The following is a 26,593-nucleotide window of genomic DNA, read 5'->3' as shown; positions in this document are numbered from 1 at the left end:
ACAGTGGAGATAGTAACTCCCTTGCATGATGTCACAAGGATTCAGTGAAACCATGATGTGCTTAGCAGAATTTAAAAAATAGTAACCATTGAGGCTGGCCCCGTGGCCGAGTGGTTGAGTTCGCGTGCTCCGCTGCAGGTGGCCCAGTGTTTCGTTGGTTCGAATCCTGGGCGCGGACATGGCACTGCTCATCAAACCATGCTGAGGGAGCGTCCCACATGCCATGACTAGAAGGACCCACAATGAAGAATATACAACCATGTACGGGGGGGCTTTGGGGAGAAAAAGGAAACAAATAAAATCTTTAAAAAAAAAAATAGTAACTATTATTATTATAATATTTTTATTTCAGTGGCAAAAAACTCAAGAAATGGTTCTCTGTCTAGTCCCTTTCTAGGACCCCATCTCCTTCATCCATACTCCCTGAGAGCAGCAGGAAGGAAGCAAAACAAAACAAGGAAACCAAGAGAGGCATTTAAAATATTTGTCACATATTCCAAAATAGTGAGATGCATTTTAAGCTTTCTTCAAAAGAAGAATCGGACACCCTTGTTCTTGTAGCTGTGTCGACTGGAAAAGCTCTGAGACCTCTTACTTGTGTTTCTAGGCCGTTCTTCAAAGTACTGAACTATCCCAGAATGATTTGTTTCTTTTCTAGGACATGTGACAAGAAAAAATAAATTGTGATGATAACCGTCACCTCCTGCCCCTGTCCCTTTTTTATGTGTAAATGAAGCTGCCTAAACATTGAAAAGTTGCATATATCACATAGATGGCAGAGAAGGGCAGAGGGAATAGTATGGGAGTTTTGGAACCTATATTTCCATATATTTAAATGGGAATGTTTCCTACTTGATTGTGAGTGTGTATGTTGGGAGGGAGGGGTTGGAGGGGGAGAGAGAGAGAAGTGGGGGAAAATGAGAATTAGTCAAGTTTTTTTGATTGCAAGGGTCAGAGATACAACTTAAAGGAAACTTTATTGGCTCCCTGAACTGTGTCTTAAGATGGACTCTATCTGAGCTGGATTGAGTTTTGCGTGTAAACCTGGGGAAATCTCGAGGAAGGATAGAGTATGGTGTTTCTCCCAGCAGGAGACTGGATGGAGTTCGCCACTGCCCAAGGGTCAGACACTGTATGACAGGCCCCCCTGGAAGAGTTTTCCCAAATCATTTCCTCACTTTTCTAATTTTGGTGTGGTATGAGACCCAGTTTATTCTCTCCCCTGGGATCTATCCTTCTTTGTGAGAAATGGGAAGTTTACAAACATCATAATCTGTTGGTGGATGTGAGAAACACCTGCTTAGTGTAACGCTTGCTAAATGATGCCACCAAGTTACTTTTAGTGACCCTGAGGGTTTTTCAGATTGTAATTCGTGGAGCATGCCTCAGGGACCCTGGGATGCCCAGGCAGATGTGACAGCCATACAGCTTCCTGGGAGATACTTCTTAAGGGACCTTGTGTCCCTTGAAAAACCAGCATCGAGACGTTCACATAGAAGAGGGCAGACCTATAATACTCAGTTTTGTTTGAAGAGGATGTCATGTCATGCTCAGATCCACCTGCACAGAATATGTTCTTAATAATAACCTGTTGAATGAGGAAGACGGGGTGAAGCCAAAGTCATGGCTCCACTCTGAGACAAGCGTTGGTCTGCAGAGGGTCTGGTAGAGCGACGTGTCACACCACCATGAAACCTTCAGGCCTTTAATGGGCCTCGGGGGTAGCCAGGCCGGAAAGATTCAACCTTTTCTATAACCTTTTTCAACTAAAAACCTATTGTTGAAGCACACCATATAAACAGGTAGAGAAGGAGATGTGATTGGAGCTGGGGGGCTCAGGAGGGGCTCTCCTCAGTTGGCCCATTCACACCTTGCCTTGTCTCACACACACCCCCTGTCCTGCTCCCTCAAGAGGGCTATGTGGGGCAGTTTGCACAAACCAGAACAGATGCACTAAAAAGAGGTTTGTCACTTGAAAACAGGCCTCTATCCTATTAAGCCAAAGAACCATAATCTCTCAGAAGCCAGCACATCAAAATTGAGCTGCAAGAGCCATCATACAAAAAAGAGCAAGGCTGGTTCCTCATGGAGTAAGCTGTCACATTCAATGAGACCCAAATTAATCTGGTTATTGGTGTGAGGACCACAGCAGTGGGGAAGGGGGTGGGGAGCCAGACACATGCAATAAGCAACTGTACGGGCATAGGGCTGCCTCATCAAGGTCAAGGAGAAATAAGAGCCAGGCAGATGGTGTGGGGAAATGCTAGTGGCTCCTGGGAGCTCAGGACTTGCTAAAGAGACCTTGAAGACTGAACATTCCTGGCAGGGTGCCCCAGACAGAAGAAGGAAGGGAGAGAGGAGATTCAGAGGCATTTTCTTCGAATGGGAAGCTTCACAAGGAGACACCAATCAGAGCGGAAGGGGCATAAGGAACGTATGGGAACTGCTGCCAAATACCCTTTTCACCCTGGACACTAATGTTTTAAGGGTCTCTTGCCTTACCAGCAAGAGTAGGTCCCTTTAGGGCAGCAGTTCAAGTTGGCTTTCGTGACCCAGTGATGACAAGCCAGGGAATGCTAGAAGTGTTACCTTCTGCATTGGCCTAAGAGGCTGGTCCTGCAAACATCCTAGCTCAGGTTTGTTACCACATGTAAGACTTCTGACTTCGAAGCCTGGGAATTAGGTGCATGGCTATGAAGTTCGCAAGGCCTCCAGCCCCTTCCTTCTTGAAAGTGTTGTGGGTTCTCCAGGCTAACAAATTTGGATGAAAGAGTGAGTTTGGCTAGCAATTCGTTAAACAAAATGGCCCAGTCGGGTATCCTCAGGGAATCTGGTAAGTCTTCATACCGGAAAAAAGAGAGCAAGGAAGAATTGGTACAAACATTGATTTTCTTTTTGATAGAGATTATGAATTGCTCTCCTCTTCTCCACAACGGTACTGCCTATTTTGGGGTCTACCTAGTGAGGCCTGTGTGGAGCGGGGGCAGATGTGTCAGCAATCATTCTATGTCCGTCACCCCGTGTCCCCTCAAGAGTGACCCAATCATCCCACAGCCACCCTCAGACATTTGTCCTGCTTTGTGTTTCTTGTAAGCACTATAACCAGCCAAAATATTGCATATTTCCTTGTCTATTTCTTTATGATCTCTGCCTCTCTCATTAGAGCATATGCTGAGAAAGAGTGTGGAATTTCTCAGTGTTCTTCTTTGCTGTGTTGCCACCACCAAGAAGGGTGACCGGCATGTGCCTTGCCATGTGTTCTAAGTGTTTTACATGATCCTGTTTAACTTTCTCAACTTGTGGCTTGTATGCCATCTTTATCCCCACATTACAAGTGACAACTTTAAACTTAACTTGACCAAGGTCCTACAGTGAGAACTGGTGGAAGAAGGATTTGAACTCAGGGCTGCCTGGCTTACAAGCGTTTGGGCTTTTAATCCTACTTCCTCATCTGCAAAGTTTCAATTGAATTAAAACCACTGCCTTGATGAGGAGATTCTTTTCAAGTGTTTTATTGCCAGCTGGTTCTGTGCCTTTGTGTTGTCATAAAACTAGTCATGGTCACAGTACTCAGGGAGCTGGGTGTGGTGGTGTGGATCTGGAGTCCTCATTATTCAGAGGGCTGGGCAGGAAGATTCTTTTGAGCTCAGGGGTCCATCTGGGTGTGGAGGTTTGACTAAGCAGGAGTTAAATAGAAAAGCATTCAGAAATAGGGCAAACAATAAGAGAGAAAAAATAATGGAGTTAACAAATGAGCAAGTAAACAAACCTGTGAATGAAGAAATGAATGAGTTGGTGGAGAGAAAGCATGTAAGGGCAGAGGGAAGACATGATTTCATCCTCATTAACCTGGTTGGGTTCTTATTCAGGGCTCTGATGAGAAGAGAGTAAAGCCTCGAGGCTCCTGTCCCCTCATTCTTTTTCTTCCAGTTTTATTGAGGTATAATTGACAAATAAACATTGTGTATATTTAAGGTATACAATGTGATGGTTTCATATCTGTATACACTGTGCAGTGATTACCACAATCAAGTTAATTACCTTTCCTTTTCTTTCTTTCCTTCTTTTATTTTTGGTGTGGTGAGAACTCTAAAGATCTACTCTCTTAGCAACTTTCAAGTGTGCAATTCAGTATGATTACTGCTAGTCACGATGCTGTGCATTAGATCTCCAGAACTTATTCATCTTAGAACTGAAAGTTGGTACCTTTTGACCAACACTCCCCCATTTTCCTCATCCCTCCACCCCTGGTAACCACCATTCTTCTCTCTGCTTCTATGGGTTCTCTCCATTCTCTTTCTCATTTCTGCCACAAGTTGGCTGGTCCAGATGGAGCAGAGTCTGACATGTCTATTTGGAATAGTTTAGGAGGGTTTGGAGGAGGTCTTATGACCCCCTTTTTTAATCTCGTGAGGGGGACTCTCTTTGAAGTCATCCCAGGTAGGGTTTGAATGACAGCTTCACAACTTACTAGGCTTATGACCTGAAGAAATATCTTACCCTCCTTGCACTTTAATTTTTTTCACTATGTAATGAAGATTCATTCCCTTGTAATGTTACCAGGATGATGAGAAGTTGTGTGGAATACACACACACACACACACGCACATACACACACTGCCTAGTGCCATGCCTACTGCTCATTAAATATGACTGTGATTTATTATAGTTGAAAAGGTAAAAACAAATATAAAAAAGTGCAGGGGGATATATATCCCATTGGAATTGTCATGATTAACATGGGCAAACATTTTCAGAGTAGCAACCTGTCTTCCTCTTCCTCTTATATTCTAGTAAGGCAATTTTCCAGCATCGTGTATTTCCTTACTGAAGGATAGAACCATCTGATAGCTTCTATATTTCTCCCTTAGGCTTCTTACAGCATCTTGTTTTGATTACTGTCCAGTTAGTTATAGATTCTTCCCTTTTTCCTAAATTGCTTTGGAGGATTTATAGAATCTTGTTATTTTGATATGTGGATGCTGGACATTGGAGTGGCTGTTCAGAGGTTTAGATGTTACATTTGGCAGCGAGCTGGCAGAAGCACACAAATATGTCTAGGTTATCTGCAGATTCCATTCACCACAAGAAATCAGGTATCCACAAAAAGAAAGAATGGACACCTGATAAGCTCAAAATTAGAGTCACCAAAAGCTTTCCTCTTCCAGCCCCTTTGATAATCGAGCTGTATGTTGTGGGGTGTGCATTGTGATGGTGACATGAGGATTGGGAAACAATATATAGAAAAAATGGCTGAGCGTATTTAATATTCAGGAAAATGTAGTCCTTTGAGCTGGCTTTGAAATACAATGCATTTTCCTGTAATGGTGGCAGAGAATATAAAGCTAGTAAAATTTCTTGAGGTTCTGTAAGCCAGATTGTAGGTGTAATGTATCACTTCTTGGCTGAGGCAGGTAAAAACTAGTGTGCTTCTTTCGTCTATCTCTTCCCTTAAAGTGGCTACCTTGAAGGTCGCACGTTCTAGACGGCATAGTAAAAGATGAGGGAAGGCCACAGTACCTACAGGAGACCTTACGTGAGAGCAATAAGCCTTCCTTGTGCAAAGCCACTGAGATTTGGAGGTTTATCCATTATGGCAGCACAATAGGGTCTATCCTGACTAATGCAGGGGGATTAGGGAAATGCTGATGAGCGAAGCCACAGGGGAAGAATAGGAGGTGCAAAAAGGAAGTCAGAGTAAGGCGATCCTTCAGAGATTGACCTGAGTTTGAGTTCAGGGTCAGCCACAGGCTGTGACTTTACGTAACACCACTAAACCTGTTTTCTCATCTGTAAAGTGGGAATAAAAATAGAATGTACTTCAGAACGTTGAGATAAGAATAAATGCAAAATAAAAGTGTCTTGCATAGCTCTTGGCACATAATAAAATGTTTGATAAAATCTTAGATTTAAAAATATGAAATAATAAAAAACCTCATCTTGCCTTGTGCAAGATGTCAGCTCATATGGTGACAGCCAGTTCAGACCAAACTACAAAAGAGAGGCTCTTAAGTTATAACACCCACACGTGGATTTCAGAGGGTGCATCCCATGAAATTGTATGCAAAATCATGTGTCCAGTCGTCCCCCCTTATCTACAGGGGATATGATCCCAGACCCCAAGAGGATGCCTCAAACTGCATAGTACCGAGCTCTGTATATACGATGTTTTTTTCCTATATCTACAGATCTGTGAGAAAGTTCAATTTATAAACTAAGCATGGTAAGAGATTAACAACAGCTTCTCTTTGGCATATCTGAACTGCCAACATCACTACTCTTGCACTTTGGGGCCATTATTAAGTAAAACAAAGGTTGCTTGAACACAAGCACTGTGACAGCGCAACCGTCCATCCAATAACTGAGATGCCTACTAAGTGATTAATGGGCAAGGAGCATACACAGCATGGAGATGCTGGACAGAAGGATGATTCAGGTCCCAAGTGGGATGGAGCAGGACAGTGGGAGATTTCATCACGCTACTCAGAACAGCACATAATTTAAAACTTATGAGTTGCTTATTTCTAGAATTTAATATTTTTGGTCTGTTGTTGACTGCGGGTAACTGAAACTGCAGAGAGAGAAACGGTGGATAAGAGGGGACTACTGTATAGTAAGAGTACTTTATCTAAATACAGTGAATCCCAAGTGAGAGTTTTACTGAGAGCCTCACTTGACATAATAGACTGTAGGAATGGAAAATCAAGTTTAGATGCAAAAGATATTGTAGTGAACGTATTGACAGGAAATGATGACTGATTAGATTGTTGAGAAGCGCAAGGATGCAAAAAACTTAATCACCTCGGCTTCTGCAATGGTCACAGCTCAAAGACTTTTGGCTCTGGTCATTTGCCCTGATTCAGACTGCTTCAGTCTCCATTGCCCCTCCTTAGTCAAACCTCCACGCCCAGAGGGACTCCTGAGCTCTAAGGAATACTCCTGCCCAACCCTCTGAGTAATAAAGGCTCCAGGATCACACTACCACACCCAGCTCTCCAGCTGCCATGACCACTACTGCCAGTTTTATGACAGGATTATGGGACTGACCCAACCAATAATACAGCACTTGAAAATAAGCTCCTTACCAAGAGATTTATTTTATTTCAACTGAAGCTTTGGAAATGAGGAAGCAAGCAATAAGAATGCTGGCTCTAAAGTTAGCTCACTGGACTGAAATGTCCCAAGATAGAACGTGTTCAGTGATGGCTGAAGTCAAGATGCAAATGATAATATCAGGACTCTGTCTTTTTCCAACTACTACTTTTACTTTTCTTTGTGGGTTGACTTTATTGCTACCTAGGCCTTTGTCATGGAGGACATCATTTTATATTTAGATAGATAAAAATTTCAGCTTATTAACTGAAGTTCAGTATCTATTGTATTACAGAGGAGGTGCTAAACCATATGTGGAATTTGCAAAGAGTTAACCCAAAATACATTATACAATGATGAAAATCCCTCACCTTGATCAAAAGGGTTGGCTTGTGTGATATTAAGGAGGAATCAGGAGAAAGAGTTCTTTGGAGAAAACTGTGAGAAGGTATGAGCAGGGGAACTTTAAAGGAATTGTTTTGAGAGCTTGATATTGTCCCCTGCAGTCAGTTTCCACTGCAACTGACCCCTCTTCAGCTCTCTCCTGAGGAATCTAGATGATGAGAAAAAAGTTCACTAGCTTTTCTAGAAGTAAAATGTAGGAGAATTGCTGTTATGGTAAGCTTGCTCTTCCAAAGTTTGACAGCAAGAATGATTCATAGCAGTTTTGCCTGGACTGTGTATTAATTTGCTAGGGCTGCCATAGCAAAATACCATAGACTGGATAGCTTAAACAACAGAAACTCATTTTCTCACAGTTCTGGAGGCTGGAAGTCCATGATGAAGATGTCAACAGGTTTGATTTCTTCTGAGGCCTCTCTTGGTGGCTTGCAGATGGCTGCCTTCTTGCTGTTCCCTTAGAAGCTCTTTCCTCTGTGTGTGCCTGTGTCCTAATTGCCACTTTTTATAAGGACGTCAGTCATATTGTCCCACCCTAATGACCTCATTTTAACTTAATTTTCTCCTTAAATGCCCTTTCTCCAAATACAGTCGCATTCTGATATACTGGGGATTAGAACACAGTTCAGCCCTTAAGGGGCCGTTTGTGTTGAGAGAGCTGTCAGGGTAGCTCTCTCAGATCCTGTCAAAAAGAAAGATCGGATTGCAGGCATATGATGGGTGTGGTAGGAATAAGTTTCCAGGCATAAGGAAAGAATATTCATCTGGTTGAGGGCACGGATGGTGTGAGAACCCAGCTGGAGGTCTTCAAGAAACCCATGAAAATACCCACAATTCTCAGAAAGCACAAAGCCAGAACACACAATAGCACCAGGTAAGTAAGAACTTCCCTGCCACCAACTTTCTCCTCTCCTTTCACCCAACCCCAGCTCCATCTCAGATTTGAGCCTAAAGGGTAAGAAATATGCTTAGCAAGTTGGAGAAGGAGGAGATAAAGATGTAAGTTGGGAAAAGAGAGAAATAAGAAGACAGGAGTCTGTTCTTACTGCTTTCCAGTCTGTAAATTTTCATTTGCCACAAGCTCTAGTTAGAGGAGGACAAGTAGTTGGCCCTTTGAGGAAAGGTGGGCCTTTGACTAACAAATGGGCCTTAACATTCTAAATGTTGAATTATGTCTTAAAAATATAAATTTTTTTAATTCCTTGAGAGTAAAAGAAATGCATCAGTCTATTAGAGTTCTCATACAGGCTCAGACGAACTTCTCCCACTAAAAGGGAGAGTGGGAGAGAAAAATAAAACTGTATGCCAATTAGATTCCTTAGGTCTCATTTATTCTATATGCCAGATGTATGAGTAATCATTCTTTGTAGTTCTAGCAATAGTCCTGGGTAGTGTTCTGGTTGTCTTAGCTGGGACCATGTGCCTAACTCAACACCAATCCCCAAGCCATCCCTGGAAGATAAAAACTCTGATTGACCATACTCAGATTGATGCCCATGCCTGAAGTTAGAGGAAGTCCATATATTCCAACTTTCCCAAACTATATCGAGTGAGAATGGAGAAAAGCTGGTTCCCCAAACACATGCTAAGCCAGCAAAAAGACACAACTACCAGCGATGTGTACCAGAAACTCTCAAGTCATTTCCAACCTGAAGATGCAAAATACTTTATGTTTAGAAAAGTGAGTGGTAGGATGATGCTGGGAAATGTTCCAGGCTACAAATTAGCACTCCTGGATGCTAGTCGTGAGGCTCCCACTAACTAGCTGTGTGATGGCAGCCCTCCCACTTAACCTCTCAGAGCCTCAATCACTTTATCTATATAACAATAGGCCTGAACTAAAATGTACACCAGGTCCCTTCCCACCTATAATCCTATGTCTGGTTTAGGAAGACTTTGTTTCTAGAGGGAAGAGTTTGGCTTTGCATTCCTTTTATTCTGACTTTTTCCTCAAATCTATGGCAAATCTTCTGTCACAACCAAAAAAGCCCTGGAAAGTTCATTGACATGTGGATGACTAACAGAAATGTAATTTCAGGGCCTCTCTTTCACCTGCTGGGTATAATCATGTCATAGCTGCTTACGTTTCTTCGCTTCTAAAAAAACTTATAAACCAGGACAAGATCAGATGTGACTTTTATAAGCTCTGCAAAACCACTCTCTTTCTTTAAATTGCAACATCTGCCTTATGGGAAAATCCCACCTAGTTTTCCCCCCTCCAGAATCTGACTCCAAATGAATGGAGAAAAAAATGATAATGCAACAATGGAGAGAATAGCCTGCAATCCTTTAATATCCTCTGCACAGTCATTTTCTGCCTATTCTTGCAGTTTGAGATCACAGGTTTCTTGACAACCTAACAGCACTTCGTGCCAATAAAGTCGAGACTGCCTTTTTGTTTGATGTTGTTCGGAACGTGCAATTATCCCAAGGGCAGGTTGTAGCTAAACATTTCATCTACCCCAGCACTTTCTGCCTGGAGAGAGGATGTGACAAACCTCTCGGTTTTAGTTTCATACAAAGTCTGGGATTTGCATGATTCGGAGCTCTCACCTTTCAGAATGCTCCATGCTGTAAATCCTGTTTGGGGAGCTTTTTTGGCTCTTTAATAGTGACCGTTTTGCTTCCAATATTTCTTCGGAGGAAAGATCTAGAGATTTCTGTAGTGTCCCACCTCCATCACCATTCAGACCTTCTTTGGAAGCTCTCTTGTCCATCTTTTAGATATGAAGGGAAGTGTGATTAGATTCTCCACCTCCAAATAGAAAGCACGCTGTGGGAGGCAGAGATGACATTCTCCAACCTGCTCCTGACGTTCTGACTCTGTTCCCACGCACCCTGCTCTACGCTCTGCTTGCCATTAGAAATCTATGGGAGTGATGCTATGGGGTCATCATTTCGGTGTTAGTGAGCCCTGCATCCCTTCCCAATGCAGCTCTCCTTGGAAATTTATGGGCATCGTGAATGAGAACTGTCCCCCTGCATCTGTGCTTTCCTTCCTCCTTTCCTGCAGCCTCCCTGCCCCCAACAGTGAAGTACTTTTTTTTGCCATAGCTGCTTCTCTGGCAGGCTCTACTTTGAAAGTGTAGTGAGAGAAAGAATGACTACTGATGTGAGAGCACTGTCTCCAGGAGCCTGGAGAAATGAAATCACTTTACAGAAGATAATCTTTGCACCATCGTGCCTTACCTGTGTGAACTTGAACAAGTCAGTAAATCTCTTAAAAGTTAAGATTTCTTATATATCCACCCGGATAACAATACCTTCCAAGCTCACCTCATGAGATGTTACAAGAATAAAAGGCAATAACGTGTGTGGAAGTGCCATATAAAATGCAGCAAAAATGTTAGCTGTCATGAGTGATTGAGCAACCAATGATTTCATGGTTAACGTCTATGAATCATGGACTATGGGCTGAAGCCAATGCTAAGTTAGTTACTTATGTGGATTAATTCTCACAACCCTCTGAAGTTTTCGCTATTATATCCCCATTTCACTGAGGAGATGGAGAAAGTAAAACCTAGAATGGTTATTCTACCCAAAGTAGCACAATTATTCACATCAGAGTTAGGAGCTGGCTCCTTGAAGCAGGTCTGTGTGATGCTGAGTTTTGCTTTCTCTTGTGCAAAAACTCTACAGTATTTCTTATAAGGATCAAAGTGCCTGTCTATGTAAAGAGGAGTGTATTTCTGATCTCCTTAGCTTATTATTTTCACCTGCAATCTGTGCAATGATGAGTAGTTCTGGCTCTCCCTCAGCCTCCATTTTCTGATTACTGGTATCGATGCCCTTTCTGTCATCCCCAGATTTAGAGGACTGGTAAGAGCAAATGGCAAAAACCAGAGTCATGGCAAATCCAATACATATGTTTTACAGATAAAACATATTTTTTGAAAGTGTCACCAGAGCTTGCAAATGGCCAGGGTGTCAGAGTAGAAAGTCATTCTTAAGTTTTGTTTGAAAGTCTAATAAGTGGTAGCCACCATATTGGATCTAGGAATGTAAAATAAAGGTGTAGAATCAACTCTCAGGTTGTTGTTTCTCAGTCTAATGTGTGAAGCAAGCAAGTAAACAGAGGGGTACAGCTGAGAACAGTAACTTCTAGGTGAGAGATTAACCGAGTGTGCTACCGAGCATACAGGGGAGCCTGCTAACTGGAAGAGAGGTAGAGGAAAGGGTGCGGTAGGGAGGTTCCTGGATCAAGGGGACCACTGACTTAGGTCTTAAAGAAACGCCACCAAAGTTAATACTACAATGAAACACAGCTCTTCCTCCCCCTTCAGTATCTGTCCTACAGTCTCCCTGTGCTCTGGTGCCTTATTTCTCGAAATCTTATGTCATTTAACTATTAAAACATTCTTAAATCTAAATACTTCCTTTTCTACCTTTTTCCTTAAGAAAGGAAATTTTTTATTTCCTTTTTCCTTCATTTGCCTAAAAACTGGCACTCCCTTTGTTGGCGGAAATGAGCCCTAATAAAATTCATTATCTTTGAAAATCAGCTGAGAGTAGCTTAAAAGTCTTGAAATGTTAAAGTACCATAATCACTTCACTGGGCTTAATTAAGACCACGGACAGACACTAGAGTTGTGGAGATCATTGTTTTGAACATTCTCCACCTCCAAATAGAGAGCACGCTGTGGGAGGCAGAGATGACATTCTCCAACCTGCTCCTGATGTTCTGACTCTGTTCCCACGCACCCTGCTCTACACTCTGCTTGCCATTAGAAATCTATGGGAGTGATGCTATGGGGTCATCATTTCGGTGTTAGTGAGACCTGCATCCCTTCCCAATGCAGCTCTCCTTGGAAATTTATGGGCATCGTGAATGAGAACTGGGCAGAGGAATATTTGGGTAAATTTTTGGCAGGTAGGGCCAATGAAGGAGAGAGATGACAGCTTCATTCATCTGGCCCTGTGTGAAAGTGGGCACTAAAGAGACATGAAAGGGGGCCAGCCTCGTGGCATAGTGGTTAAGTTTGCACACTCTGCTTTGGCAGCCCAGGGTTTGCAGGTTCAGATCCCAGGTGCAGATCAAACCATAACATGGCGGCGTCGCACATACAAAATAAAGGAAGACTGGCACAGAGGTTAGCTCAGGGCCAATCTTCCTCAAGCAAAAAGAGGAAGATTGGCAACAGATGTTAGCACAGGGCCAATCTTCCTCACCAAAAAAAAAAAGAGAGAGAGAGAGAGAGAGAGACATGAAAGGACTTCTCCAGCAGCTGTGTCTTCAGGGGCCACCAGCCACCAAGACCACTGGCTTTGGATCTTTTTGCCAGCAGAGGCCAATAAGAATATAACACTTTTCTGAGAGGTCTGGATTTAAATACAAAAAAGAGGAGAAAAATAAAATATATTTGAAATCTGAAAAACCTCAATGACTTTTCATGCAATATTTATGCAAAGAAAAAAATACGTTTTGCTAATAATATTCTGTAGTTTGTGATTTTTGACTGGGCCTGATGCCAAGTTATTATGATTTGTTGGCTAAGAATGAGGAAGATTATGTAGTTAGACTGCATAACTTTGAATCTTCATGCTGCTATGCGGCTTTGTCAAATTAAATTTTATGAGCTTCAATTTCCTCACCTACGAGATGAGGAAAATAGTACCAGTCTCACTTGGTGATTGAGAGAAGGAAATGAGACAATTCATGGAGTGCACCCAGAGTGGAGTAAACCCAGTGTTCTGTGAGGGTTGCTGTTGTTTCGAATGTTCCGTTGTGTTCTGTGGCAGTTGCGCCTTTCACTCTGCAGGCAGGATCTGGAGTGCTGCTGAGTGCTGTGGCAGTCTTAGCCCAAGTCAGCAACTGAGAGAGTGGAGAAAGAACCAGGTTCATGTGGGGACAATCTAACCTCTTCTGGATGAGAGAGAAGCTGGAGGAGACCAATCTGTTTGGCAGGGTAAGGACCAGTGTGTTGAAAAGTCCTGCGGGAGAAGACACATGCTTTCTACCTCAGGCTTTCTGGGGAGGACTTGTGAATGGAGATGGATGAAGAAGACACATAGGGTTGAAAATCTCCTGATCTGCTTGTGCTTGTCTAAGACCACGAGGCACACTCTGTCACGTGAGGGCCCTACACTGTACCCTTCAAGGTTTTGTCGCATTTCTAACAGGGATGGTTGAAGAATTGTTCCTTCTGTTTTCTCAAATCTAACTCAGAACTTCAAAGGAGATTCAATTACACTTCCAGATTAGGGAAATGGAACATTCTGTGTTTCTGCCAACAGATTCTCCACTTGCTCACGCACCTTTTCATTGTCATTCTATACCTGCACTTGGCTGGGGCACAATAAGACACTTCAACTCTATTCAGAAGTTATTCAAGAAACAAAAACCCTCCTCTCTAAAGATATCTGTCTTAGGACCTGTCAAGAAAATTCTAGTTACAACTGGTAAAATGCAATCATGTATTTTACATGTATTATGTTTTGATACATGTAACAACTTGGATGACTCTCCAGAGAGATTCATTAAGGCTAAGTGGAAAAAAAAAAGCCAATCCCAAAATACTGTATTATTCTTGAAATGACAAAATTGTAGAAATGGAGGACAGATTGTCAAGGGGTAAGGAAGAGGTAAAAATGGGAGGGACATGGGTGAGCACATGAGGGATTCATGTGATGATGATGATGGAATGTTCTGTATGTTAGCTGTAATGATATCAATCTTCCAACTGTGATATTGTACTAGGGTTCTGCAAGCTGTTATCATTGGGGGAAACTGGGTAAAGGGTATATGGTATCTATTTCTTTTATTTTTTACAAGTACAGTTGAATCTACAAATTATTTAAAAGTTAATCGAAAAAAATTCAATCTCAATGAATTTACCATTCACTTGAAGGTCCCTCTTTGTCTATTTAATTAAGTTTTTCTGGCTTAACTTGGAATTCAAGATTTCCATGATCTTGCCCCAAACTGCTTGTCCTGCTTTGTCTCCAAACCAGGCAGGACCTTCACTGTTCACTGTATAAAACTGGGCTTTCCTACGTTTCTCCTGATTTCCAGGCCAGAACATCCTTCTTGCTTCATTTGACATGTTCAAGTCCTGCTCTATGTCAGGCTGAGCCAAATGCTACCTGCACCATGGAAGCCACTGCAGGGAGAAACCATTTTCCTCCTTTCAAACAATTACAGATTTTGTTTGCTATTTTATCATATTTTGTACATTCTATCTGTTATTCTGTGATTTTGTGTGTATTTCTCATCTCTATTATATTTAGGCATTGAGAGAGCAAGGTCTTTCATTTTTATATGAAGCAAATAACTTCTGTAAGCCACTTAGAACTGTTTGCATAGAACAAGTCCTTAATATTCATTGTTTCTTTTGCAGTCCACAGTATTTTGTACATAATAGACTTCCGATAACTGTTAAATAAATAAATATAATGGATTTTTGTTTGCCTAACTAAATCAAGGCACTTTGCAAGTGACTGAAATTAATTTACGTTATTTGAAGGCTTATAAAATATTGTCATTTAGAGTTTTTCCTTTTTTAGACAAGAAGAATAAATTCCAATAAATAAAATACATTCAAACAAAATGTAACCATGAGTATTGCATAGCTTTCTTTTTTAGACAAATAAAATAAAGCTATAGATGTTACATGTTTAATCAAGTATCAATTAAACATCTACGATGCCACATGGGACACCTGCAGTAGCACAGAACCAGGAGTTAGAATACAGAGGTATCAGCCATCTCTGCCAATGGTAATTTAGTGACCTTTCACGTGTCGCTTGATTTCTCCATGCCTCTGTGAAACGAAGCTCCTGGGCTAGCAGAATACTGGGTTTTTTCCCAGCTCTGACATTTTGTGCTTACATGAATGTGGGATGACTGAACATCGAACACAAATGCTGAGCCATGTGCTTTTAAGTCTCCTAATCCTTCTCATTGAATCCATGTGGGCTGAGTCTCTGAATCAATCACCGGGTGACCAACTTCATTGTGGGCTCCTGTGTTGCATTTGAAACCAGTCTCTTCTGCTTGTCAGTCACTTGGTCCCGCTGTCCCTGACCATTAGCTTAAAGATTAATCATGATGACTGGCAACTCAGGGGTGAAAGGCAGCTGAGTTCATTTTATTAGAACTAACCCCACTTTGGAATTAAATGTATTTAAATTTCTAACTTCAACTCTAAGCCAAGTTTTTTGTTCACATTCTTCTCCACCCTGTTATTTCTTTGATGATAAATTTTAATCTTTATCTGAAGGGAATATATTTTTTTTAAATGATGAAAGGGATGAGCAAATCACAATTATGGGATTCTAACAGAGATTAGCTTAACAGCTAGGACACTAGCTGCAAGGCTGAGAAAAAGAGCATATAGAAGATACAAAGTCGAGGTCAAGAGAAAGATACTTTCTTTGGTGTCTAAAGAAACGTTACTATTTTTCTTGATATTGTTATTATTAATGCTGAGACATTCATCAGTAGATTGGTAATGTATTGGGCACTTGATATATCCTAGGAACCCTGTTAAACATTTTACAAACATTAGTTCATTTAATAGAATAGTACAATTAGATAAGTACCATTATTAATTCCTTCTTACAGATAAAGGAACTGGAACTTAGACAAGTTAGGTATCTGATCCCAAATCTCAAGGCCAGTGAGTGCAGAATAGGGATTTGAAACCAGATTCCTGAGCTCCAAAGACCTATGTGATTACACAGAACATTATATTACTTCCCAAATATCAATAGCCAACATTATCTGTTGCATGATTGCTAAATGAGAAAGGTTTAATAACTGACCTAAGATAATATAACTAGTGAGGGGTGCAATCAAAATTTTCCATCTCTTTGACTCAAAGGGTCAAGATCTTGCTACCACAAGTAGACTTTGAAAGGAAAGTCATTTAAAATGTTACTATGTGGTTAAGAAATTTATAACTAATTAAAATTAAAGTGCTTCCCCAGGTGTCATCAGAATGTAGGCAACCTGTTAGTGAGGAAAAATATTCAAATGAGTAAGCTAAGAAGTGAAATGAAAAGGGGCAATATGACAATAATACACACAAGCAGGCACTAATATCCTCAAGGGAACATATAGCTTTTCTTCAAAATTGTCCAAGGGAGAAGGCATATTTTTCAGCCTATGTAAATATCCCTATCAGTTTATCATGGAGGATGGTAATTAACAATCCAATCTTGAAATGAAATATTTATTCTTTAAAACCAATCAACCTCCTTTTCTCTGATTCTTGTTAACCCAGTAACTCTGTGAGTTTTGTGTGTCTTCTAAGTTTCTCTCCAGGACAAAACAGTACTAACCAACCTGACTAAGTATTAGGTGTACTTACAAGTTATATTGCCATTATTAAGGAACAGTAAGACAAAAGGAAGGCACGGAAAGTAAACAAAATGCATGATCCTGGATTAGGTTTTGGATCATGAGGGAATAATGCCATAAAGAACAATAATGGGATAATCAGAGAAAATTGTATGTGGATTGTGTATTAGATTCTAGTATTTTATCAATGATAAATTTTCTGAATTAGATAATGTGGAGATTAATAAAAGAAACCTTAACTAAATTGGAGTCAGGAAAGCCTGTAGGGGAAGTGCTCATGCCTTATCACACATTGTTAATTAGCCCAAACAGGAAGAGACTGATGCTGGCAACTTGGACAGGAAGTAAAACTACTTTACTTCTGAAGGAAAACTTTTCTCCCCACCCAGCAACTGCTCAGCCAATGAGAAGCTGTTGCTACCCTGGACTGCTACTTCCCCCAAAGGATATTTGTTTAGAACAGCCCTTCCTTACTCCCTGTTTTTCTCTATAAATGCAGCTCCCTTTCTTTTCCAGATTTTCTTATGGTTCGCCATAGCAGGTACATTCCCTCATTTCAGTTCTCTTGGCTATTCCTGAATAAACTCACTTTGAGATCAAATAACAGGCAAATTTGCTTTTTAAGTTGACAATAACTATACTGTGGTTTAGTGAAAGAATTACATTGTTCTAGAAAAAGGTACTGAAGTATTTTGAGGTAAAAGAACACGAAGTCCAAGAGTTATTCTTAAAAGTTTGTCTCAAGGAAAGAATGAATCTATATAAAGAATGGGAATGAAAAAAATCGATGTGGGAAAATATTAAAAATCTGTGAATAAAAGATACTTGAGAGTTTGATACCGAACCTCTTCATCTCAAGTTCGTGCATCCGATGCGCAGCAAGCCAAACGCTGAGACATTGGTGATTGAAGATGGAGAAGCGTTTATTCAAGTGGCCAAGACAAGAAGGTGGGAGCATGGGTTCGCTCAAATCCACCTTAGCAAGAGCAGAAAACAGGAGGTTTTGTAGAGCTAAAGGCCTTGGCAGGAGGCGTTTTGGAGAAACAAAGGGGTCACTCCTGATAAGCGCCCAGGTAATCTGCAAGGGCTGCTGGGGGCAAATCACTGGTGACCACAACCTCCTAGAAGGCATTCTCTTTCTTCTGCAAAACAAACTCACAAATCGTTGAGACCTGAGCCACCCCTCAGGTCAAACAAGAAAATAGAAAATTGGCAAGATTCGTCTATGTCTCTGTCGGGAACAAGGTGAAAGGGCAATCACGTTGTTACTGAATATCTAACAGTAACCCTCAGGTACCCGGCTTCAAGCTGCTTGCACTGCTATAGCAGCGCCTCCAAAAGTTTGAAATTATTTTAAAATGAAAAGTTAATAAACAAATCAGTTGGCAGCCTAATCAGTTTGCATTTTCATAATTAGTGTATTTTTCTAGGCCTGATGAATCTTTAAGTAAGTGACTTGACAAAAAGTAAAAAAACTAAAATCCTAAAACTGTAGTGAAATCACATCAGGATAGTACTATGTCAGCCTCTTATGAAGACTTCAATAAAACGCAGAGCTGTCCTTTTTTCTTTTGTTAAACTGAATGCTTGTGAAATTAGTCAGCACGTGACGAAAAAGTAAATGTGAGAAAAGAATTGTTATACCTTTGGCATAGGTATTTCATTAGGCAAGAAAGATGACTTTCTAGTAATTTTGGAATTATCCTAAATGTTTATGGATGTGACTATTTTTCTCTAGGATAAAACCACCTCCCACAATCTAATGATCTGTTTAGAGACATAATAATATCAAGCCCCTCCCAGGAATTTTGTGGCCTTGCTTTCAGAGAGAGAGAGAGAGAGAGAGGCCATCTCTATTCTTCCACAGAATGTCAAAGGAATAATTGAGCTATTTCTCCCTGTTTGTGTCATGACTCAGAATGATTTCTTGCAGAATACCACAGCCTCGGCACATTACGAGAGTAAGCTTTCAGGCCCTCCTGGCAGTCACTGAATTTTGGTATCCAAGGAATTCAGCCATCGTCTCCAATTCTCCTTCCTATATAGTCTTTCACCATCAAAATGGGAAGGCTCAAACACATCCCAGGAGAACATAAAAAAAAATCCCAAGATAAATCAGTGCGGACAGCAATGAAAACATGGAATGATATATATCAAGGCTTCTAAAATGAAGCTGGGAGGCCATTAAGCAAATGGGGCTTATGCACACACACCACATCTCTACCCAGATGAAATGTAACTTTTAAACTTCACGTTGTCATCTTCACCTTCTTTCAAGAAATAGGCTTACTCCTGTAGAAAAGAACTTTTCGCCTTAGGGATGGCCTTAGTAACCAATCACATGTAGCCAATAAGCAAGAGTTGTTGCCAGCACCAAACACAAATTTTGCAAAACAGCCTGTGTAATTTATCTCTTTTTACCTTTAGAAACCTTTGCCTCCTTTGCCTTCCTCCTAGCGTACTTTCAATTTGCTGCCAAAGGCTACGTCTCCCCCATTTGCAAACTGTACAGGCAATAAAGCTTTCCTAACTAAATTTTTGTATCCCAGAGATTTTTGTTGACCCCAGCAAATGAAATTCTAATTGGAAACTTGTGCTTCATGTGAAAATGTAACCTGGTTATTTGATACACTCTGAAAAAGCTACCAAAAGGTAAGAGTTTAGTTGATGGTACATGTGCACTTCTGAAGGTCCCAATGAGATTACACACTCAAAAAACAGCATGCATTGCCCAGGCAAGGGGGTCTTTTGGGTTCATCACTCTCTCCCAAATTATGTGAAGATATGGCTAAAATTCCCTACTTTTGAGTTACTTCTATTTCCAGTTGGCCACAAGAATTTAACAAAAAAGAAAAATTCCCCCTTTTGTCCTTGGCTATCTCAAAATACATCCAGAAGCGTGTATCCTGAAAAATGAAAGAAAAGGAAAGGACGCTAGACATTTGAGAACCCATATCTGACCCCTGACATTCCCTGTGCCTCAACAGTTACCTCCAGCTTCTCTGACTTAGTTTGGTATTCCCGCAGATGAAAACACTTCATACCATGTGGATATGGAGGACAATGAGATCATATTTATGACTGCTGAACTGAATTCTTCATGATAGAATTCCTTATTGTATTTCCTGTAGAACACGGACTAATAAGATACCCTTTAACTTTTCAAGGTTTTAAGAATTATTGCCAGTGTAGCTTCACAAATAGGAGGGAAAGGAATGCAAATAACGTCTAGAGAGTCAGGACAAGCCAATATTAAACAGATATTTTCTGTTTAATCCTGTAATGTCTTATTTATACAACGAAGATTTAATTTTCAAATATTTAAACTTGCTTCTGGCTTTTGTCTTGTTCCGTGTTCATCCCTCTTTGTTCTACATTTAAAAGTGTTCTGGTGGGATGCCATTACAATATTAACTTGTCTACCTATTAATTTATCTATTCATGGTTTTAAACACATCTTTTTATAGTGTAGACACTGTCTGGCTTTTGGAAAACACAACCCTCCTCTGTATTTGGATATTTTTCCTTCTCAATGTCCAAACATCTTTCAGTTCTCCAACACTTCACTTCTTCCAGTTTTCAAAATGGTAATTATGTCCCACATCTTATAAGATAGTCCAGACTGCAAATCTTATATAGGCCCATACAAGTTTGGGAAACTCTTGCAATTGGAGTTGAAATTATTTCAGGTTAAGAAGCTAGAATTTTGCACTCTTCTGTGGCAGCTATTATGATGTCCTAACAATATGTCACTGAGGAATCTGTTAATGTAAAATGATAAACGTATTTATATAAAATCTGAATCTGAAAAAAATGTCATCTTAAAGATTACTAGGCTTAAACTTTAAGTTGCTAAACTAAGAATATTTTAGAATATGTACAGTAATACACACAAAAATATTCACTTATTCTACTTGAGCTTAATCACTTCCCTCATGGGAGCACGACAAGCAGAAGGTCTTTGTATGAGGACATAAATATATATAAGTAAGGTCTAGTTAGTTTTACAGAGGACATTTCCCCAACTGCTTCCTTTTGGTCCCCGGATTCTCCTCAGAACCCTCAGTGCTACCTCGTCGCATAGAACAGCATCTTCCAATGTGGGTTTCTTGTTATTTGCTATTAATTGAGGGTGAAGGGAAGGCAAGGTCTCCAGTTAGATAAATTTAGAAAAAAAATTGTATTAAACAAAACTAAGCAGGTTGTAGCACTTCTCAGAATTTAGAATATGCCAATGTGCAATTTGAAACTCCAAGAGGGGAAAATATTATATAGAATTTTTTCAAAATTGTTTTCAATTGAACATTTCCTGAGAGACTATGCTGTGGAACTTCTTTTCACTGCAAATCTGCTCATCATTAAGATTCATATCCAGTCAAATTTCCTTCATGAGGCCACTCCCCATTCCCTCAGTTACAGGTCATCACTACCCCTTTGGCACTTCACTCCACTCTTCCGGTCCTTAGAATTTTCATTTCCGTTCTATGCCCCATCTGTTTTTTTCAATGGTGTCTTTACTCTCCGCTAAATTAAGGTGCCTTGAGATAAAGGACCATCCACTATCCCCCTGTTTTCTACAACACCTAACATAGTGCCCAGGACTTTGCAAGAACTCAGTAAATGCTTGCTGAAAGACTGAAGCCATCTATCTCAAATGTTTGCTCTTGATTTCAAGGATTCCTCTAGAAAATAAAATACATTTCTTTACCCATTTGAGAATGAGCAGATTAGACTTTTATTTTTCAATGCATCGTTATGCTCGATTTAACACTGTTCTTGAGTGACAGGGAGAGTAGGTCACCATAACCAAAGCTTCTACTGAAAAAATCCACTTAACAAGAATCATGCAAGGTTGTTTTTATTAAGATTTATGTTTAGATTACAGCTAAGTATTTCAGGCATTACTTCATTTGACAAGCAGACATGACATTGTAGGAAACATTTCCAAAGACTCCAAGGACTTCACAACTACTGGGAACAGAGCTTATCTACTCTGCAGTTAACAGATATGGTAAGAACTTGAAGGGGCCATTAAGAGAAAGAAGCTAAATGACAACTGATCCTCTTCTGTAAAATAATCATCCTGGACAAGTAGCTACAAAGAAAAGCACATGACTATTACAGAACTAGAGACATCTTGCATCCAAATCTGTTCATTTTATTAGACAGGACTTGGGGGTCATATATCTGAAGGTAAATGATTCTTTCAGAATAAGCTAGATGTCAAGTTTTCTATGCTAGTATTAATGCTAATATGATCTGCTTATGTTTAAAAAAATCAGGAAAAGAACAATTTTGTATTTAAAATTCACGATAGTGTATTAGCTACTGAAAGAGATGCTTAGCCATGAGAATTCTCCTCTCCACTCTTGTAGTTTCTTTATGAGTTCTTCTGAGAAATTTTCACTGTGACCGTCTTGACCTCTGTGTATTCATGGAAACCATATTCTCCCCTAGAAAGGGAGGGAAAAACCGATAGAATTTAGCACAGCAGTGCGAATGTCCTATAGTCCATGCTTTGGTGCAAGCTTGTTCTTGCTTGTCTGGCTAGGCACAATGGAAAATATTTTCTGTGTACAGAAGCATTTCAAATAGTAGCTAGCCAACCATAACATATCTGGTCTTACATAAATCCCCTTGTGGGGAAAATTTTTAAACAATTTTTTTGTATTTTAAATGACTGTGTACACTCAGTTTATTTTCACAGAAATTGTTCCTTTCGGACATTGTTCTACTTGACTATAAAAGAGCTCACCACAAAAACAAAACAAAACAAAAAAACCCAAGAAACCAAAAAACAACAATTCTTCCCAACAAGATTTTTATCATTTCTAGTTTAAGTTCAAATAAATAAGACGGGCATAGTACAAAAGGAGTAGTAATATACAATCACTTGAGTAGTATAGAAAAACTGTAAATTCAAATATAGTTTAGCTTAGCATATTTACCACGTGTGATTGGCCCCGAGATGATGAGGGAGCTAAGAATGACTATGCTTCCATTTTCATTCTAACATGTCCTAATCTAGCTTGAAACAAAATATTTTTTAGCTGTACTTTTAACAATATCTTTTGATTCTTGATTCCTAGCAAAAAAAAAAAAATTCTAAAAATGAATTAAACAAAACCTGATCTTTGTTAGAATGGTTTTCTCTTCTTATTTGTTTGTTTTGTTTTTAAGAGAGGGAGAGCGTTCACTGGCCTAAATCCAGGCCTTTGGGCTTTTTGTGGTTGTTGGGTTTTCATGTTCAGACAACCCCTGCTGTTTGCTTCTATAACTCTTAAATCCAACCCAAATGATGAAGAATCAACCTGAGTCTATCCATGAGGACCCTGGTATCTTGTTGTTAGGTTTATCAAGACCTCCTACCCGTTTTGGAAACTGACTGTGATTTCCCTTTGTTGAAGAGACAACTAAAAAGATTAGGCTAAGTTGTCCTCTGTATTGTTTTGATGAGAGGATTAAATTACGTGTACACAAGAGTACTCTTACAATCCTCACAATCACCACATGTAGGCTTACAGAGGAAGGAGATCTTGATCCTTCTCTACCCCTCCCTTCTGGTGATGTAGACAGGTATGTAGAAGACATCTTATTCTCCTGGGTAACCTAATCCTCTTAGACTGATTATTTTCTTGGGCCATTAAGCTTCTGAAAATACCGTCTAAAAGCTTCAATGAGCATGTTCTTCAAAGTAATTAAAGGGTTTAGCCTCAGTTGTCTGAAACCCATTAAAGGATAATATTTTAGTATTTTATCTCACACAGTTAGATAAATTAACCCATGATTTTTGCCAGTAGGATTTCCATTGTATTTTGAGTTACATGGAAGTTACGTGGACACTTGAAACTCTCTGGAGAGTACTTAGTGTGATTATTGTCATATTCAGGCTGAAATAAGTCCTGTTCCTCAGTATTCCAATGCATAGACATCCCCATGTCTATGATTGATATAAGACAAATTGATATAAAACAGATATAATCTGTTTACATTCTCTTTATCTTACTGGTCTGTGGGTTACTAGTTCTGTGCTTCTAAAATCTTCAATGTACCAATCATCTGGGACCTGATTCAAATGCTTATTCTGTTTCAGTAGGTCTGGGGAGACGCTTGAGACTCTGCATTTCCAACAACTTCCAAGCGATACCCATGTTTCTCATCCAGGGTCCACACTGTTGTAATAAGGTACCAGTATCAAGTTACATTTGTTTTCACTCTGTATCTAGAAATGAGCCCGGCACAAATTAGGTAGGCACAGAGGAATGTTTGCTGAACTGACTTGGCAAATAAAATCAAGCAAGAAATATTCATGTTAGCTCTCTGTGTAAGCGTAATAGTTTACAACACTTTAATTTTCCCTTTTTCTTTTTGAGGAAGGTTAGCCCTGAGCTAACTACTGCCAATCCTCCTCTTTTTGCTGAGGAAGACTGGCCCTGAGCTAACATCCCTGCCCATCTTCCTCTATACATGGGACGCCTACCACAGCATGGCTTTTGCCAAGTGGTGCCATGTCTGCACCCGGGATCCGAACCTGGGAACCCTGGGCCGCCGAGAAGCAGAACATGCAAACTTAACCACTGCACCACCGAGCCTGCCCCATAATTCTCCCTTTTTCTGAAAGGGATAGGAGGAAAGAATTAGTTTGTGAAGTGCTGAGGCCAATTAAGTTTCAAATGGCACACTAGTAAAGTCTCAAGTGACCTATGTTAACCTACATAAAAACCAGTGCAATTACACAAAGGGAGAAATTTCTGCCATGTAACTCATCAAAGTGCCGGCATCATGATCTGAACTGCAAGTTCAGGTCTGGGCATTCAGCGTCACCACCATGCTGGGGTCTACATACCACTATTTTTGGCTCTTTGAGTACTCTGTTCCCAACTGATCAAGTCTGACTTTCCATCTTTGAGGATAAACTGTAATCAAACTCTTGGGTGTCATTTGAGGTTATCGCTTCAATAATTCTCTTTAAACATCTAGCAGCAAATGACTTGTTTATTAAATTTGCCAAATTTGGTTTCAGGTAGGCATTAAAACTATGGAATCCTCAGCTGGAATTTTTGAAGTAAAAAATTACAGTATAACTTTTTCCTTTGTATTTTAAAGAAGGAAATTGTCTACACCCACATTCTAAATTTTTAGGAAATTACTGATGGTTGATTCCTGTTTTCCATCCCTCTCTTATTTGATTTCCTTATACCTTGAACTTAAAGTTTGACCAAATTGTATTCAAAGAAATTGACATATTTGGTCTACTTTAGTTATTTCATCCCTTTTGATTATTTTATCTTCAACATTCCTAGGGAAATGTGTTAGATAGCTTAGCCAGCAATGAACTAACTGTCCTTCAGAATAATCTAACCTTTGTTATAGCTTTTTGTACAAAGTAATTAGTTCTGCCAAGGGACTCTCCAGCAACGGCTATTATAAAGAAATGGAACTTAGGGAAGGAAAAAATCATTTGTTGACTCCCCACTTTGTGACAGTTATGATGCTAGGGAAAGAACATGCAGTACATCATTTCACTCTCATACCCATCTTAAGAGGAATATAACCTCTTCATTTTAAATAGGAGGAAATAGAGGCTCGAAATTATATAACGTGAACCAGGCTGTGAGCTAGCAAGCGGGAAGTCAGGATTCAAATGCAGACCAGCTAGTCTCCAATTACGTTTTCTCTACTAGGCCACACACTTTTTATGGGTTGATGTTTTGCCACTCTCTACCTCCTGAACAGCATTCTAAAGATATCCATGGCTTTTCACTGCTCCACTAATAAAATGTAAGCCAATTTTCTTGAATTCAAGACTGCTTAATGTGTATGCTATTTAATTCTGAAATCGTACTTCCCATCCCCATGAATCCCCAGCAGCCAACCAAATTCACTAGCCTCTCAACGTGCCACAGGCAACCTTCTGTTCAAGAATGACCTCTTCTCTACTTACTGACATCCTACACTGTTTTCATGTCCTAGATCAAGTCTTATCTTTTCCGTGAGGTCTTCTCATATTCTTTTGACTGCCGGTGAGTTTCTATCCACTGAATTCCCACTGGGTCACAATCATAGAATCTAAAGCTTGGAAAGGAGCTCATAAACCTTTTACTTCCTTCTCCACTCTTATCCCCACCCACAATTGTTGATCCCGTCTGACAGATGAGAGTTAGAGAGATGCCATAAATGTTACACTCTGGCGATGCCCAGATTTTCTGTTCTCCAATACTGTGCTCTGTACTGTAACTATTCTCTACCTCCATAAGGTATGCACTCCCAGTCTACTATTATTTACTTCATAGTATGTGTAGGTTATTTTGCACTATATATCTTTTTACATATTCCTCCTGCCACCACAATTATATGAAGGATGAGACATGGCATTGTGTTTCTGGGGCTCCTAGGACCTTATATACACAGCAAGTGTTTAATGGATGTCTGTTAATCATTCCTCCTTTTCATTGGCTGTCCCAAGATAGCTGTTTCATTGCAATTTTGCTGATTTATTTAAATGATAAAGTACATGTCTATTTAATGCATTCATGACCTTTAGAAACTAAGTCTCATTTTTACTTGCTATTTATAAAATGGGCAGTTTTACTATGTTTGACTCCATAAGATTTGTACATGATGAGTCTTTTTCTTCGTGACTTTTAAAACTCATTGATAAACATAAGAAAATTTTAAGAAATAAAATGGTTAATTTTATTGAATAAATATTTATATTGAATAAAATTAAGCAAACACATTACTACTACTTTCTGTGTGTACAAATACATGTGCACATTTTTAAAAAGTCTGTATTTGGAG

At 39.9% G+C, this 26,593-nt stretch overlaps 1 protein-coding gene across 1 annotated transcript in view; it reads right to left on the bottom strand.

Annotated features, from left to right (window-relative positions):
• Positions 1-21,634: 21,634 nt before the first annotated feature.
• ALDH1A1 (aldehyde dehydrogenase 1 family member A1) overlaps positions 21,635-26,593 on the bottom strand; it is a 53,260-nt gene continuing 48,301 nt past the window's right edge. Inside the window, exon 13 of the mRNA XM_008541215.2 lies at positions 21,635-22,245. Coding sequence (XP_008539437.1) covers positions 22,173-22,245 — 73 coding nt within the window. The 3' untranslated portion in view covers positions 21,635-22,172. The remainder of the gene's footprint in view (positions 22,246-26,593) is intronic.

Source organism: Equus przewalskii, chromosome 22, assembly GCF_037783145.1.
Source record: "Equus przewalskii isolate Varuska chromosome 22, EquPr2, whole genome shotgun sequence".
Lineage (NCBI taxonomy): Eukaryota > Metazoa > Chordata > Mammalia > Perissodactyla > Equidae > Equus > Equus przewalskii.
The sequence above is the reverse complement of the archived record's forward strand: the minus strand, read 5'-3'. Positions and strand labels throughout refer to the sequence as shown.